The 17,881-nt window shown below is 39.8% G+C and overlaps 1 protein-coding gene across 2 annotated transcripts in view; it reads right to left on the bottom strand.

The window, feature by feature from the left end:
* Positions 1-17,881, bottom strand: part of LGR5 (leucine rich repeat containing G protein-coupled receptor 5) — a 136,879-nt gene that overhangs the window by 78,269 nt on the left and 40,729 nt on the right. For both annotated transcript variants that reach the window (XM_008256789.4, XM_002711332.5), the window contains exon 2: positions 699-770. In XM_008256789.4, coding sequence (XP_008255011.2) covers positions 699-770 — 72 coding nt within the window. The remainder of the gene's footprint in view (positions 1-698; positions 771-17,881) is intronic.

Below are 17,881 nucleotides of genomic sequence, written 5' to 3'. Positions count from 1 at the left end.
CTTTTTCATCTTCTGGAAAGTGATCACTAGACTTCACCAAAATTCCTCTGTGTATCATTAACTAATTTTAGCTTTTTCCTTTTATTATTATTATTATTATCTTTTTTACAGTGAGTTTGGGAGAGCCCAGTTTTAAGTCCTTTGTGGATTTCACTTTTTTTTTTTTTTTTTCTGTTGAAGCCTTGAGGGAAGCTAAATTTAAAAGTAAGGAAAGAGTAATTAAAAGTTATTAGGACAAGAAGTTTTGGTGCTATGCAATGTGGACTCAATTCTCCCTGTCACAAACCAAACCAAGCAGCAGTTTTTGGTTTTGATTATAGCTTTACTTGCTATTTTAATAAACATGAACCAGTATTCAAACTTTTAATATCCTGCTGCTTAACTATTTCCAAAAAGCTCTCCAGCTCTTTTAAACAGCCTTTGTTTTAAAATTTTAATTTGTTTGGCTCAGTCTCACCTTAGAAAGTTGTAGCCTCCTGGTAAACTCTTTTATAAGTTGATTTCCAGAATCATAAGCAATTCTCCCCCTGCCCCCCCTGCACCCCACGCCCCAGCTAAGTGTTTCCTCATGTGCCAAAACTGTTGGTGCTGACAGCTTCTCTGCCTTGTTTTATCTGGTTCCCACAGTAAGTATGAGAGACAAACACAAGAATGTATCCAGTGTTGACTGGATGCATCAGGACGCCGGTGATACTTACAATTCCTCTAGGAAGCGGAGACTGTGCAGGGGACTCAGGGGCAGCTGACTGATGTTGTTCATACTGAGGTCTCTGGAGGGGAAGACAGACAGCGTGTGAGGAGTGGTGTCTGCCACCACAGGCAAATCCAGCTGTTCCATTCACACATATCCAAGCATAGCAGCAAAGCCAACTCTTTCCTCTGTTCGACAAATGAATCACTATTTTGCATCTCAAATATGTTCCTTTCCCTTCTCCCTACCAATATCATTCTCCAGCAAGTTAGAGACCCTAGGAGGAGCTTAAATGAAATTCAAAATGACTTAGCCCATTCATGGGCATGTTTGTAATTTTTCAAATTATGTAAGTAGGACAGCAAAGGAAACAGACATAACTGAAGGGCAGGCGTAACTCAACTTTGTCTTGCTTTACATTTTGTGACACAGAGAAATTTCTTCACCATGCCACTCTACAAGTTCTGTTTCCCTGAGACTTTAAGTACCTTGTAAAAACAAATGTTTTGATTCAAAGAAACTCAAAAACAAAACAAAACAAGACAAAAAGCCTATTCCTTCCTTCTAACATGCTCCTTTGCAGGTTCTCAGATTGCATTAAATAAGTGAAATGAACCATAAAACGAGGGTGTAAGGTGATCCTGCTCTGTAGCACACTTCCTGCTGGGCCTGCACAGTAGTTCCTGGCACAGGAAACAACAAGCTACTTTGAGCAAAACTCAATTTTTGTTTCTAAGCAAAACTCTGCATAGTTAGATTTTATTCTGTTTTTTTTTTGTTTGTTTGTTTGTTTTTCTATTTCTTTACTGTCTCTCACATGATCTTGTACATCTCTGGTATTTACCACCTGTATCTCAGAGGCCAGAAGAATGATGCCTGGCACCTTCAAATCAAGATCAGCTCAGACTTCGTATCGTCCGCAGAAGGTGGACTTAAATGATGTGACTCAAACCTGAAGATTCCAAACTAATGCCATTATAATGTGAGACCAAGCCTCCATGCTTAAAATTTATCTTGAGAAATGACAATGAGCGTCTTTTCAATCTGAATTATCCCTATTATTGAAGCAGACATACCCGTTGTACCCAGTATGGCAGACATCAGTATAAATAGGTTAATGCTTTTTGTCAAATATTATCTTTAACTCACTGATGCTAAGAATTGAGGGATCACTCACTCTCTGCCTTTATAAAGTCACAAGTATGTGCAAGGAAGACAAAAGATTTTGTTAAATGTTTTAGCATGCGGAAAAAAACCCCACAAAAACACCAAACCAAGAATTAGTTAGTTTTAATAATCATTAGTGAAAAATAATGAAACCATGTAGATGCTGTATTCTCAAGCTGAAACTAAACAATGTCATAATAAAGACTAAAAATTGTATTGGTTAAAGTTTAAAATCTAGTTTCCTGGCATTGTCTCAATAAGAAAGCCAATGACTGCAAACAATTTCGATTACTTGCTCTGAAGTAACCAAGTCATTTGGTTCACTGAATAACCATGAATCAAACTTGTTAATGCAGTTTCTAGATTCTTCACAGTGACTCTCTAATCTGCAAAGATTTTGTATTTCTCAGAGATATTCACTTATTTTTAATTGCTATCTTACTCATTTCCTTAAAGATCGGGGTGGTTTGCTTTTGGAACACGTTTATTAGTAATCTAGATCAAACCAGTCTCAACATCAAGGCATCTGGTATGGACAGCACCGACTTTCTCTCTTAGATTTTTCTGTGTGATGTGCAAATCAGTTTGTGTCAAACATGTATTTTCTATTTGCAGAGAGCTCTAAATAGAACAAGGACATATTTACATATTAAGGAGAATCATAAGCACTCCACATTGCTGTATTTGTTATTCTTTTTCAGTATTTCAGGCATCTGGAAGTGAAGCTTCTATAAGCATCACTCTCCGGTTCCCCCTGGAACCCTTGTTTTTGGCAGAGGAGCCTAGGGTGGCAAACCTGAGAACAGTCTGAACTCAGGCTTTCCCACTCACTGGCTGTATGATCTGGGGTAAATTCATTTCCTTGTGTCAACTCCCTCAGATTCAAACAAGCATGTCTTATGTTAAAAGTTATAAATCCTGTGAATAGCTAATTCCAATCAGAAAGGAGTGACTTAATTCTCTTCTTAAAAAGTACCTGCAGGGGGCAGTGTTGTGGCGCAGGGGGTTAAGCTGTTTGCTTGCAACTGTTTAGAGTTCCAGCCATTCTGTGTTCAATCCAGCTCCCCACTAATGTGCCTGGATGGCAATGGATGATGGCTCAAGTGCTTGGGCACCTACCACCCACCCAAGAGACCTGGATGTAGTTCCAGGCTCCTGTCTTCGGCTTGGACCAGTTCTGGTCATTGTTGCCATTTGGGGAGTGAACCAGCTGATGGACTCTCACTCTCTCTCTCTCTCTCTCCCTCCCTCCCCCCCTCCCTGTTTTGTCCTCTCTTCCTCTGTTTACTGTCAAATAAATAAATAAATATTTTTAAAAATATGGAAAAAGTACCTCCCTTCCCCAGCAGGCATTAATACATTCCTGTTCCTTTCTGAAGATGAGCTTGTATCACTAAACCATCACTTTATGGTCTGATTTCTAATACAGGTTGTTTTCTTTTTTACAGAGCTTCTAGTAGTTCATATAAGCTTATCATAGAGGAAGATCTGAGTTAATAGATCCAGTATGGCACTGGAATTTTAAAAGTCTTCTTATGTGACTCAAATGTTCAGCCAAAGCTGAACACCATTGCACAGGAGTAACTCTTAGATTCTTAGCTGAGTCCTCTTAACTCTAAAATTCACTAAAAATTTGGGAGCAATAAGATGACTGAAGTAGTGTCTTGAGTTCCTATGGGTTTCATCCCAACAGACAGCATCTTTTCCTTGAAAATGTTTTCACTATATTAAGCTCTATTTTATTTTTCAGCTGACAGATGCTAATTGAGCATTCATTGTGGTCAGGTTTTATTCTGGAGAATGAATCTGAGTCATCTTCAACTTCTCCCTTTCCCACCATCCGTACATCCAGAGCTGCCCAGTGTTAAGTCTACCGCAGGGCTCCCTTCTGCCTCTGGCTTCTCTTCTTTGTTCATGGCTGCCTTCAGCCAACTCCTTGTCAAAAACGCTGATAACCATTCAGCTCTCCATGCTTGCCTTCAGGGTCACTGCTAGCCAGTCAGCAATGACTGGCCTCAGGTTCAGGAGTGTAAGTTAGAAAAGAGCTCCCCCTTCTGGTGGGGGCAGGTGTGTGAGGAATTACACAAAAGATCCTTTTCTTGCTAAAGTGGTCACAGAGCAGAGCCAGGCTTGGAGTTCAGCCCCCATGGAGGAGCCCCTCTGAGAGACACAACCTGCCCCATCATAGCCCTAAGAGACATTCCTGACTCCCCTGAGAACCTCTGCTGTCTCCTGGCCTCTCAGGGGAAATGATGCTCAACTCTTCCAGGCGCTTCACAATCTGCCCTAGTCTACATTTCTATCTTGATTTGCTCACTTCAGTTACATAAAATTTCTTGCTATTACCCTTTGTATCATCTTTAGGTATATGATTCCTTCCCTGGGATACAGTATCCTTTCCTTTTCCAAATTACAACTTCTCATACTTCCTGCTCTCTGCCCTTGCCATTCAAGATCTAGTTCAACAGACCCCCTGTCTCTGATCCAACCTCCTCTCCATCTTAATAGTTCTGTTTCCACAACTAGCCCTTTGATACTTCCAGTACCAAAGCTTTGTCTTTGCCTAACCCCATAGCTTAGCTCATGTGTTGGTCCCTGGATCACTGGCTCACACACACCCTCAACTCCCTGGTTCCTGTCTTTGGTTTCATTCTCCTGGCAAAACCCCAGGTCTGGAAAAACACAGTAATTCATCTTCTCTGTTACTAAACCAGGGTACTGAGTGCTACTAAAAAGGAAAACTTAAAAGTGTGCAGAGTAGTGTCTATAAACTCATGGTGTTTGTGGGTTCTCAACACCTCTGCAGAGTCCTGTTGTTATTGCTCACCTCTCTCCTATGGGAACCATTGCCGACTGCTTGCCTCAAACCTCTTAACAACAACTGTTCCCATCATGCCCATGGGACACCTTCCTTCTTACTTCACGGAAATATCTGGAGTTCTCTGGACCACCAACAATGAAAGAGGCCAACTTCTTGCTCTCTTTTGTCTGCTGCTTACCATACCCATATTTTCCTCCTTTCTCAGACATACTTCATCACTTTAGTATGGGATATAGGATATTACTATATGCTGTAGACTAAATGTTCGTTTCCCTCCAAATCAATACATTCCAAAGTGAAGACAGGGTCTTTGGGAGGTAATTAGGCCATGGAGGTAGAACTGTCTTGTTGGGATTGTATCTGGATAAGAAGAGACACAAAAGATCCCTGCTGTCTGCCACATGAGGATACAATGAGGAGAAACCCCTCTGAAAACTGAGGCAGCAGAGTGTCTCCAGACACAGGATCTGCTGCTTCGTTGATCTTGGGTTTCTCAGCCTCTGGGATCTGGGAGATCTTGATCTTAGAAATGGGAGAAATAAATGTCTGTTGTTTAGACCACTCAGTCTATGCTAATTTTATAGCAGCCAGAATTAAGAAAATCCTTGAAAAATTCCCATTCTGACTTTTTCAACATTTTTTCTTCCTTTTCAATGTATAAACGTGGTTAAGTATTTTTCCACTACTAAAAAAGAAAAGGTCAGAGATGGGTGTTATAGCACAGCAGGTTAAGCTGCTACCTGCAATGCTGGCATCTCATATAGGAGTGTTGGTTTGAGTCCCAGCTGCGCTTCTTCTGATCCAGGACCTTGGGAAGGTAGGGGAAGATGGTCCAAGTACTTGGGTTCCTGTCATACACATGGAGGACCTGGATGGAGTTCCTGGCTCTTGGATTTAGCCTGGCCCAGCCCTAGCCATTGCAGCCATTAAGGGAGTGAACCTGTGATTGGAAGATCTCTTTGTCTCTGTATCCCCCTCTCTCTCCTCCTCTCTTTCTGTAAGTCTGCCTTTCAAATACATAACTAAATCTTAAAAAAGAAAATGACAAAAAAATCCCCAGGAACTTTTGATCTCTTATCCTCCTGAAGCTATGACCCAATCTTTCTCATTCTCTTTGGGATTATCATTTGAAGGCAATTTTCAGTCTCCCTTTTTATTCCCTCTCCACAACACGCAGGCTCCCAACTCTATTGCTGCACTGAAACTGCCCTGTCAAGTGATCTCCATAGTGTTGAATCTAATGAACACTTGACTTACTGAGCCTTTCTCATGCACAAGGAACATTCTCCCTGTAAACTATATACTCTGTTGGTTTCCATTGTAATTCTAAGTTGTCATCCTTTCAAGAATCTTTCCATAGTTTCCCAACCTTTTTCCCTCAATCATTTTTTTTTTTACATCACATTTCATCTCAAATAGCCACACTGCTTCTAAGAGCATGATGGGTATAACTCTCTTGGAAGAAAACATTTTTGGGAACAAATTCTCTTGTGCTGTGCCCTCCATTGCAATGACTTTTCTTTTTATATCAGTTTTCCCTCTTCAGCTGACCCTATTTGCTTTCTGTCCTAGAGATTCCTAGAGTCTCATCCACTGAATGGTCCCCCTTCATACCCAAGGCTAGGTATCATGACATTGCTATTACTTCCTCTGCTCTCCCTCCTCCTTTTTCCCACTTATTCTCTCCTATTCCATTTTCTCCTCCTTATTTTGCTAAAGTATATCTTACATCATTTCTATGGATTTGTTGTAGGAGGGTTGACTGAAGTAGATACTTAGTCCTCAGTCTTACAATGCAGCCATTCTACCTGCATTTGAGAATGGTATCTGAAATCAATGAACAAGGAGGCCCTTCCTAACTGGGCTACTACCAAAAAATTAGGGAAAAAAAACTGGATTCTTTCTTTAATCTCTGCCACAGTCAAAGACAAATATTTTGCTCTTTAGTAGCATAGTACAACTCTGATTTCTTCTAAGCACAATAATTTTATATTTGTCTTGGGAGATCCAGCAGCATTTAGCCCTCTGCCAGACACCTCTGTGAACAATGGATCCAGGGTGGAGCCATTCCAGCACTTTTTAATTGATCACATTTCAAATATGCTTCTTGAGATAAATCTCCTTGTGAACTTCAAAGAGAAAAGTACAGGCTTGAGAAGTATTTTATGATAGTATGAATAATGTTATGTCCAGCTACTTTTGTTGTACTATTGTTTCAAACTCCAAGAATATTTTTTTTTAATAGAAGTAGGACACATATAGGGAAATGTATAAACCCTAAGTGTCCAGCCTCATGAATTTTCACAGTGTGAGCACACCTCATATACCAGTACATACCAAGAGACAGAACAGTGCCATCGCCTCTGAAGCCCCTTATGATTCCTACCATTCATTACTTCCCCCCAGAAGCAACCAGTGTCCCGATGTATAAGATTTTATATTAGTTTTGCCTATTTATGATCTCTTCATAAATGGAATCATATGGTACATAATGTTTTTCTGCATATCTAGCTTCTTTGCTCATTATACTTATTAGATTTACTCATGTGGCTGATAACAATAGTTTATTCCTTCTCAATGCAACATAGTATTGAATTTTACTGACATACTACAATGTATTTATCCACTCAACTACTGAAAGACATTTGAATGATTTTTAGTCTGTAGCTGTTATGAACTGAGCTACTCTAAATGTCTTTTTTCTTTAAGATTCATTTTATTTATTTGAAAGACAGAGTTATAGAGAGAGGTAGAGACAGAGAGAGAGAGAGAGAGAGATCTTCCATCCACTGGTTCACTCCCTAAATGACAACGGCCAGATCTGAGTCAATCTGAAGCCAGGAGCTTCTTCTGGACCTCCCATCTGGAAGCAGGGGCTCAAGGACTTGGGCCATCCTTCACTGCTTTCCCAGGCACATTATCAGGGAGCTGGATTGAAAGTGGAGCAGTCAGGACTCAAATTGGCACCCATATGGGATGCTGGCACAGCAGGCCAGGGCTTTAACCTGTTGCACCACAGCAATGGCCCCACTCTAAACTTTTTTTTTTTTTTTTGACAGGCAGAGTTAGATAGTAAGAGAGAGAGATGGAGAGAGAGTCATAGACAGTGAGAGAGAGACAGAGAGAAGGGTCTTCCATCTTTGGTTCACTCCCCTAATGGCCGCTATGGCAGGTGCTGTGACGATCCGAAGCCAGGAGCCGGGTGCTTCCTCCTGGTCTCCCATGCAGGTGCAGGGCCCAAGGACTTGGGCCATCCTCCACTGCCCTCCTGGGCCACAGCAGAGAGCTGGACTGGAAGAGGAGCAACCAGGACTAGTACCTGGAGCCCCAACCGGGACAAGAACCCGGGGTGCCGGTGCTGCAGGCAGAGGATTAGCCAAGTGAGCCATGGTGCTGGCCACTCTAACGTTTTAAAATGTTTCTTTAGGGGCTGGAATTGTGGTGTAGCAGGTTAAGGCACCATTTATGATGCCAGCATCCCTGCTGGAGTGCCAGTTTGAGTCTTGGCTTCTCCACTTCCAGTTCAGCTTTCTGGTAACATGCAGAAAGGGAAGGCAGCAGAAGATGGTCCAAGTGTTTGGGCCCTTGCCATCCATGTGGGAGACTCAGATGGAGTTCCTGGCACCTGACTTCAGCCAGCGCAGATCTGGCTATGTAAGGCAATTTGGGGAGTGAAACAGTGGGTGGAAGCGCTTGCTTTCTCTATCTCTTTCTCTTCCTGTCTCTCCCTCTCTATCATTCTGCTTTAGAAAGAAAGACAGAAATACAGAAAGGAAGGCAGGCAGGCAGGCAGGCAGGCAGGAAGGAAGGAAGGAAGGGAGAGAAAGAAATGTTCTAAAATGTGTGTTTCGTGGAACATATACACAGTGCGCATCTTTTGGGGTCTATATATAGGAGTGGAATCATTAGGTTTTGGTGTAGGCATATATTCAGCTTTAATACACATTGACTGACAGTTTTCTAAAGCAGTTCTATCAGTTTATGCTCCCACCAATATTCTTGAGAGTAGCAAATGTTTTACATTCACTTGTTTCCATTCGTTATTGCCAGAATTGATGTTATTTTTCTTTCTGTTATTCTGCAGTTGTGCCATGGTAGCTCATTTTGATTTTAATCTGTAATTACCCTGTGTCTAACAGAGTTGAGAATTTTTTCATATGACTTTTGGCCATTAAGACACCCTGTGGTTGCAAACTGCCAAAAGAATATTTTATGTTATTTGATGACATCCAAATTAGAGATAAAACACATTTCTTACAACAAATGAAACAATACTTATATGTAAAGGAAGGTTAATAATCTCTTCTTTATTACTCCTTCTGGGATTTTAAAGGTATTTTTGGAAAGACTTGATAGTAAGATAGTTAAAAGAATATATTCAGGAGTTATTCTGCCTTAGAGTACTGGCTTTGCTTCTGAGTTTTTCTGAGCTCAATAAACTTGATTAAGTTATTTAAACACCTTTGTACTTCAGTTCACCATCTCTGTCATCTGTCAAATGGATATAATGATAGTATCTATTTCATAATACTGTTATGGTAAATAATTGTATTAATATATGTAAAGTACCTAAAGTACTACTTGGACTTTCTAAGTACTATGTTTTTTTTTATATTATCATCATCATTATTATTATTACATAAAATCTCTTAATGCTTTTATAAATCATACCTCTGGTCTATACAGATGTATCAAGGGTTGAGTCAATTTAGTTTATTGCTGTTTATAGTTATTGTGAAAACCATTTATAAAATTATAGGATAGTTCCAAAAAATGTTCAGTGACAGTTGGCTTATTTTCTGCTGGTTCCAGTAATGGCCATATTAGTATTAATATTTTAATAGAAGGCTCAAAGAGACAAAGCCATAAGCCAAAGCTCATTTGAAAATGTTCTCATTATACTTATAATCTCAATAGGTAGAAATATTTAATGTGGCTGGGCATTCATCTGCCTTATTTTTATGTTACACCATCAGAAGAGATAGATGTACTATTTGGGGAGAGATCACTTTTCTAGGAACCTCATGTACTCAGAACATATCCCCAGATAGAGAAATATGTAAGCAGGCAAAAAGTCAAAACCAACCCAACCAACCAACCAATGAGAACATCAACAATAAGTCCTTTTTGAATCGCTAGAGTCAGGAGCCCACACAGTCAGGCACAGATGTTTATGTGCTTTCCTCAAAGAAAAGTCTCTAATCAGAAGGGAGGCATTCTTTCTCTGGGCAATCTGTGTTTGTTTTGTTTTTAGTTCATAAGAGGAAATTACCAATGGGTGGCAGACTCAACAAGGCTGGCAATGATGTGGGAAAGCATATTTAAAAACTAAAATTATAAAAATGAGAAGTGATATCATACATATAGCTGTTTGATCTTTTAGCATGTTTGTATCTAGATACCTCAAATGCTCTCAAGGACAGCCAATCCTACTCCCCCTCTCCCAGATAGTGAAGAGCTTTTAAGGACTATCTAGTCATCAAAAACATGAGAAGAAGTTAAGCATTTAAGAATATATTAGAGTTATATCTCTTCAGCCATTCTCTTTTTTCTTGAGGCAATTTCGTCTAGCTACACAGAATCAACACTGTGAATAATTTCCAGTCTTCACCTTTCATCTGAGCCATATATCTTTATTTCCAACAACTTCCTGAACATCCTCATGTGGTTAGTGGACCAGTTACCTAAACCTCAACACATTTCAAATTGAACTCATTATTTTTATTTCTTTTCTCCAAACCAGTTTTCTTCCTTTTGTTCCTCATCTTGATTAATGCATTCTCATTCTCTCAGTTAGTCAAGCTAGAAACCTGAGGTTTATTTTTTTTACACCATCCCATCATTCATGTTCACTTGCATCAAAGTGGTCATTGGCACTATTGATGAATACCTCTGAAATGTTTCTGGAATAACAATAACTAGTATTATTTATGCCAAACACTTCACATACACACACACACACACACACACACACATGCATGCACAATATAATTTGCATATAACAACTTTTTTTTAAAGACTTATTTTATTTATTTGAAAGAGAGAAAGAGGTCTTCCATTCACTAGTTCACTCCCCAAATGGCCACAATGGCTGGAGCTGGGCTAATCCGAAGCCAGGAGCCAGGAGCTTTTTCTGGGTCTCTCATGTGGGTGCAGGGCCCAAGGAGTTTGGCCATCCTCTACTGTGTTCCCAGATACATTAACAGGGAGTTGGATCAGAAGTGGAGCAGCCAGGACTTGGATCTGTGCCCATGTGGGTTGCTGGCACCACAAACTGGGGCTTTAACCTGCTTCTCCACAGCACCGGCCCCACCTCACATTTTATAGATGAAGAAACAGAATGTTGTAGAGCTTAAGCAGCTTTCTCCAGGTGACGCTAGTCAGTGGCAAATCAGGGTCTGAACCCAGTCTGTCTGACTCCAGAACTTGTGGTGTCTGCCCCTTTGCAGTTACACTGAATGCTGGAATCTACTGTCTAATTCCCATTTTTTCTCCGCAATAATCTACACCAGGTCCTCATCTCTGGTTGATGCTTTTCATTCTTAAGAAGCGCCATGAAGGGCTGGTGCTGTGACGTAGCGGGTAGAGCTGTCACTTGTGATGCTGGCACCTCATATGGCCACCGGTTCATGTCCCGGCAGCTTCACTTCTAATCTAGCTCCCTACTAATGGCCTGGAAGGAGCAGTGGAGGATGGCTCAAGTGCTTGGGCTTCTGCCACCCTCCTGGGAGACCTGGAGGAAGCTCCTGGCTCCTGGCTTTGGCCTGGCCCAGTGCTGGTTATGGCAACCATCTGGAGAGTGAACCAGTGGAAAGAGTCTTTCCCTCTCTCTGTGTGACTCTCACTTTAAAACAAACAAACAAATAAAATAGCATGAACATAATGAGCTGCCTCAGGGACAGTGTCCTTTCCACCTTCCTGATCCTGCCTGTTCACACCTTGTGGCAACTCAGGCTGCTCTTACATCTTTATCAGCTCCTTTGGATTGAGTCCTTACTCAGACCATGTCTCTGGACTGTCTCCTCTGCCTCTACTGAGGCTTTAGACATCATCATGTGGGTCTTTCTTGACCCTGGTCTACAGCTCTTGGTCCATCGTTCTCCCGGTCTAGAGTCTGGGACTGCAGTCAGGATCCGAAGCTTCACACCCATCAGAGAGGGGTGGACAAACAGTCGCAGTCCTCTCTGCCTTGGTCCTTACCTCTTTCCCAGTCCATCTGGACTTCTCTTATTTTTTTCTTCTAAAGGGGAAACAGGATCTAACTTTCTTAAGAAGTTGCTTTGAAATCTGGTGAAAAAACTTTATGTATATGATATTTTAACATGGATATCCAGAGTCCTAACTAAGATTATAATTCCCAATACTGATGTTTACTTGATTAATATGTTTTTCTTTATGCTGAAACAAATCAGTTCCCTGGATTTGGAACTAGAATAAGATTTGCCAGCCTTGACACTATTGTTATTTTGGGCTAATAATTCTTTGTCCTAAGGGACTGTCCTGAGCATTGAAGAGCATTTAGCAGTACCCCTGACTCTAGATCCTGGTAGCATTGCCTTCCACTTGTGACAACTAATATATTTTCTAGACTGATATGGGCTGAAAATTTATATGTTTAAGTTCTAACCTGTAATGACTCTGAATGTGACTGTATTTGGAGATAAAGTCTTAAAAAAGATAACTACGTTAAAATAGGGTTATTAGGATGGGCGCTCATTCAACATGACCAAGGTGGACATAGGTACAAGAGGGTAGACTGTGAGAAGGTATAGAAAGATGACCACTTAGAAGAGAAGGAGCAAGTCTTCAGAAGACATTTCTGTTATTTAAGCCATCCAGTGGGTGGTACTTTATTATGCCAGGCCTAGCCAATTAATGCACACTCATTGCCAAGTAAATGTCCCCAAATGTTGGTCATCTCTGTTTGGGAATCACTGAACCAGTACATATGAATAACAAACAGAAAGTTATTAATTTTGCCTTTTTGATCTCAGAAAAATTAAGTGTCAAATGATTTTTTCTTCAAAAGAGACTTAGAAGGACAGTTTCTCCCCATTTCCCTTTTATACCATAAATCTTTTTTAGTAGATAATTTTATAATTGGTTCATAAAATGTAAAATAAAAATCAGAACAAAAGGCTACGAAGACATAGTGTGTATATAATTTAGGGAGTGACTCTGGGGTTGTGTCATTGCATCTCTGCAAAATTTTGGTCTGTGGCTGCACCTAATGTTTTCATAATTATTACCCAGGAAAGACATACAAGACAAAATTTCAAAGAAAATCTCCCAAAAGCAGTCATTAAAAGAATCAAGTCTATTTTATTTCATTTAGGCATTGCTTTTCCTATCTTGTACCAAGAAACTGAAATATCTGGCAGTTAACATGGTGTGACTATGGGGTCCTTCCATGCCAACAGGACAAAATCTTTCTCTCCTATTCACATTCCATGTAATATCCCGAAGCATGCACAGAAGCTTTGAGTCATCATTATTAAAAAAGGCTGATCTGATCTGTGTCATCCTTTCCTATCTCATCCCATAAGTTCTAGATGTATTTGATGTCTGCCTGCATTTGCAGAACATGGCTAAAATATTGTTATCCAACTATTGTATGAGGAAAGGAAAATGAGTTACATTTTTGAGAAAGAGACTTACGTCTCAAATGATGGTCCAGCCATCAAGCTGCTGATAGACCTTGGTCACTTATGTGCTTCCATGGCCTTTACTTATGATTATTGTATGCTGACACTTATTTCATGTTGCCACTGGGGAGAATTAAATGAGATAAGGTGGATGAAAGCTCTTAGCACCACAACTGGCACTCAAAAGGGTCTCTGTAACTGTTGGTTGAAGTCTTCATGGTCCAGTTCTAATCCATGAGATTAGGTTCATCTTTCCCTAAACCTTTCCACAGTTTATGTTCCAGTCCAACTAGATTTTCATTCTCCCAATGGGTCCTGGGGTTTTGCCCTTCAAATGGACCCAAAAAGTACATTCCCAGTGAACTTGCTCTTCCAGCGAAGGGATCTAGAAAACACTTGTCTTGTGGCTTCCTGCATCCAGGCTTTGCTGGAGCTGTGCAGATTCCAGAAAAACTTCAGTTCAGGTGCCTGGCACAAAGCCTTGTCCAGAGGGAGCATTTTTCATCTCCCTCTGTCATATCTCCTGGCTTAAATCCTACTCCATTGTCATTCCAAAGTGCTCTTCCTTGCTGGCTTTCACTCCTGCTCCCTCCATAAGATGCTCTGCACAGAAGCAGACTCAGCCCTCCAAAACAGAATTAGAGAGTTCCCCAGCATTACCTGAAATCCTCCAACGAATTCCTATCACCTATGAGATGAAATCCAAATGCCTGAGTCTGGTTGATGAGGCCCCGAGTGATTGGCTCCTCCCCAACTCTGTTCTCATTGTGAGTCACTGCCTTTGGCTATACCTATCACCAATCAATTCCTCCTATGTTCTATGTCCTCTCCGTTCTCAGGGCTTTGCCTACACATTTGCCTTTGCCCACAACACTCATCTGCACTCCATACTCCCCTCCAATGGCTGGCCCCTCCTCATTTGCACATATCTCTTTTTTTCAGATAAGTCCTCTTGACCATCTACTGCAGTGTACGTCCTTTCCCACCATTCTTTGCTCTTCTGCTTGCTTCCCTCTGCCCTGGCCCCCATTTCTATTCTTCTCACTTAGAATAGTTGTGGTCACATCTTTCTTTACTTCCTGTCTTCCTTTCTTGAGTGCCGTGAGGGCAGGGGTGTGCTAAATCACCAGCTTTCAGCACAGCATCTGGCACACGGTTGACACTCAATAAATACTCTTGTTGAGTGAGTGACTGGCTGAATAAATGCCGCATTCTCTGGCCCTATTCCCTTTCTTTCTGACTTCTGGGAGGGTTATTTTTAATAAGTATGTTTTTTTGAGTATAGGAGGATAGTATAGCAAGCAGCTTAAAGAATGTTGTATCTTGCTTTTGTTTCCTTTAAATAGTTGCTAAAATGTGCTTGTCAAAATTACTGCACAAGCTAATCTGTTTATCAAAGATACTAATGAACAACTGATAAAAAGGAACCTGATAAAGCTCACTCATTTTTGAGTTAGTTTCCAGTTGAGTATAGAAATACAATGGCGTTTTAAAATCAAATAGAAAAGGTACAGATTGTATTCTTTGTTTTGCTGTTAAACAATATGAGCCATACAGACACAAATGACTCTCTCTACATTGAAAAAATTTCCCCATAAAATGGAAGAATCTTTACTGTTCTTACCTTAGTGATATAGGGAATGTGGATGTACTATTTATGAAGCATATTCTGGGACTTTGAAGTGCCTGCAATATACTTAATGAGCTCTTATTTTTGCAATGCTTTCCAGAGGGAATTTAAAGCAATGCAGTAAAAAACAGATATGTGAGTCTTCAAAAGAACAAAATGTTACAAAATAAGCCTTGAGTTGTATTCAAACTACCCAAGAATTTGATTTAAATGTTGCTTTTCTTTAACCTAAAATAATCTTAAGAATTATGGCCTGCATTTAGAATGATCAGAAACAAAAGTTTCTCCCTGTCATAGAAGCACTTTTCAATTATGCTCTGAAAATAATTTCCTAGCTTAAAACTTGTCTTCCTTTTAGTCTGGGACTGATTGCCCAGTTCTGAAGAAGACGCTGTTCAACTTCATGGCAACTGCTTCTCCATTCAATTTAACCAAGGTTCCAGTAGAGGGAGCAGAGTCAACAATTAGAGATTTCTAAAACTCAGATACCTAACCGTGAAAAGACTAACTGCTCGCTTAATTTGAGAAACTGGTAAGACTTCATTTTAACTACCAAAAAATGGCTTATTTATTTACCTTCCAAAGTGTCACTTTCACTGTCTTCCCTTAACATCTGTGCTGAACATTCATTTATGTGCTGACAAGTCCCTCAAGTGCCCATAAGTCACTGATGCACTTTTAAAAACAACAAAAAGCATAAGCATTCATTGTTATTGGTTAAATAAGTTAATAAGTTACAGAGCTTCATAAAATGTGAAAATAAGTATAACATTTGAATTTCTTTAGGCCATTCTGACTACATACTTGTATATAATCAGAAATTTGAAATGTAAATGTTAGCTATATCAAATACATAATTAATTATTATCTGAAAAAAGATGGAAGAAAAAAATGAAGAAACTCCAAAAGGAAAAACCTATACTTGTATCTTTATAGTGAATTGTGTTAAGGAACTGAGTCATGAATGAAAACTTAACAAATACATATTGATAATTAAGGTATTAGTGTCACAAAGGCAAGGCATTTGCCATCAACTCATAGGAAAATGAGTTTATGAATTTTACTACAGATTAAACAGAAAGAAGTGAAGAGGTAATGCTCTTAGAAATTTGCCATCAGTCATGGCATTGCCAGCTCCCTCAGCCCTGTGGTTGAGATGTAGATGGCAGGTGTGGCTGGATGTGGCAGTTCAGCTTCCATGTCCCTGGCAATTCCGTGTCATGAAAGGAAGCCACTGGTAAACAGAGGCCACTATTAAAAAGAAAAATTGTCAGGACAGTTAGTGGGATAAATTAGCAGTGTAAGATAAAGATTTTATTTGTTCATGTAATAGTGTGAAGTTTAAAATGTGTGTTCTGTGAGTATGAAACGTTTAATTCTTTTATTTTACTTCTTGGAATTAAAATTTTATTTTAGGCCAAAAGAACGTAAGTATATTTAATATATATATATAATCATTATATGATATGAGATACATAGTGTATTATCCAAAATATTATAGTAAGTCATTACACATGTATGCCTGTGTGTAAATATAGGAGTCTGTGGAAAAATAGACTTGAAATATATAGTTCGTTTTGGTGCAAAACGAAAAAAAAAAAGACACAAGGAGTCTTCTAAAAGTTCCTTGGAAATGTGTAATATGAAAAACCAAGTATGATTTAATTTGTTATACCAAAATAAGCTTTATCTTTTAATTCTGTTTGTCCATGAACTTTTTGAAGCTCCTGTATGTGTGTGTGTGCGTGGGTGTGTATATACTGTTGAAGAACTACAAGCCTTGTAATGAAAAAACAAGAAGTGAAAACAAAGCCACTGAACTTTCACCCATCCTTTCCACTCTGGTTCCCACTTCCCAGAGGCGACCACGTGTGCCTTTCAGTCTGGAATCTCTTCGGGGTTGCTCTCTCAAGACTGTAAGCCTCCAATCTCTGTCCAGGACTTGTGTTTGTGGTAGGAATGCAGGTGGTGAGGAGACAGTTGCCTGGCTGTATGAGCTAAGGGATGTGCTTGGTTGCTTATTAATAAGACTTTCAATGGATCTCCCTGTTTTCAAAAATTCTCTGACCTTCAAAAATACCCCTTTCTAGGATTTTATTTTTAAAGGTGGCTTGCTTCTTGACTCATTCTATGTTGTTTTCTATTTTAAAAATTGTTAGAACATTCTATCATAGTTTTCTTTCCTATTCTCTGTTTGTTTTTTTTTTTTTTTTTTTTTTTTTTTTTACAGGTTTATAGTCTTTAAACTACTTTTCTGCTACTTGAGATTACTTGTTTAATTACTTCTTTGTCACTTGGGATAAACATGTTTAATCTGCTATATTTTCTGTTATTTTTTCTTTTTTTAAAAAGATTTATTTGTTGACTTTGAAAGTCAGAGTTACAGAGAGAGAGAGGGAGAGAGAGAGAGAGAGAGAGAGAGAGATATTTTCCATCTACTGGCTTACTCCCCAAATGGCTACAATGGCCAGGTCCGGGCTAGGCAGAAGACAGAAGCCAGGAGCCAGGAGCCAGGAGCTTCATCTACATCTCCCATGTGGGTGCAAGGGGCTGTAGGCTGTTTACCCAACTCTTGCACTGACTTGCTGTGGTGACGTGTCAAGATGTTCTCAGTGACTCCCCTAAATCAACTGTCCTAGATGTTTAACTCAGACATTTCTACCTGAGACCCAAAAGGATCCAGGGCACTATGGGTACCACGATCAACAGATCGTCATCACCAGTGACACTGCCCTCGACCCAAACTTCTCCAAGAAGGCAACATTCCTTTTAGATCCTTCTGAGAAGGATTCTGGGTCTCTCCATGTAAATGTAAGTTTACTCAATCAGACTCAAATCCCAGAGTAGACATAGTTTTAGATGCAATTTTACTGCTTGATCTACTCAGAAGTTTGTATTACTCAGAAGAACATGTCTTTAATTACCAC

This window comes from Oryctolagus cuniculus, chromosome 11, assembly GCF_964237555.1.
Source record: "Oryctolagus cuniculus chromosome 11, mOryCun1.1, whole genome shotgun sequence".
NCBI classification, from domain to species: domain Eukaryota; kingdom Metazoa; phylum Chordata; class Mammalia; order Lagomorpha; family Leporidae; genus Oryctolagus; species Oryctolagus cuniculus.
The sequence above is the reverse complement of the archived record's forward strand: the minus strand, read 5'-3'. Positions and strand labels throughout refer to the sequence as shown.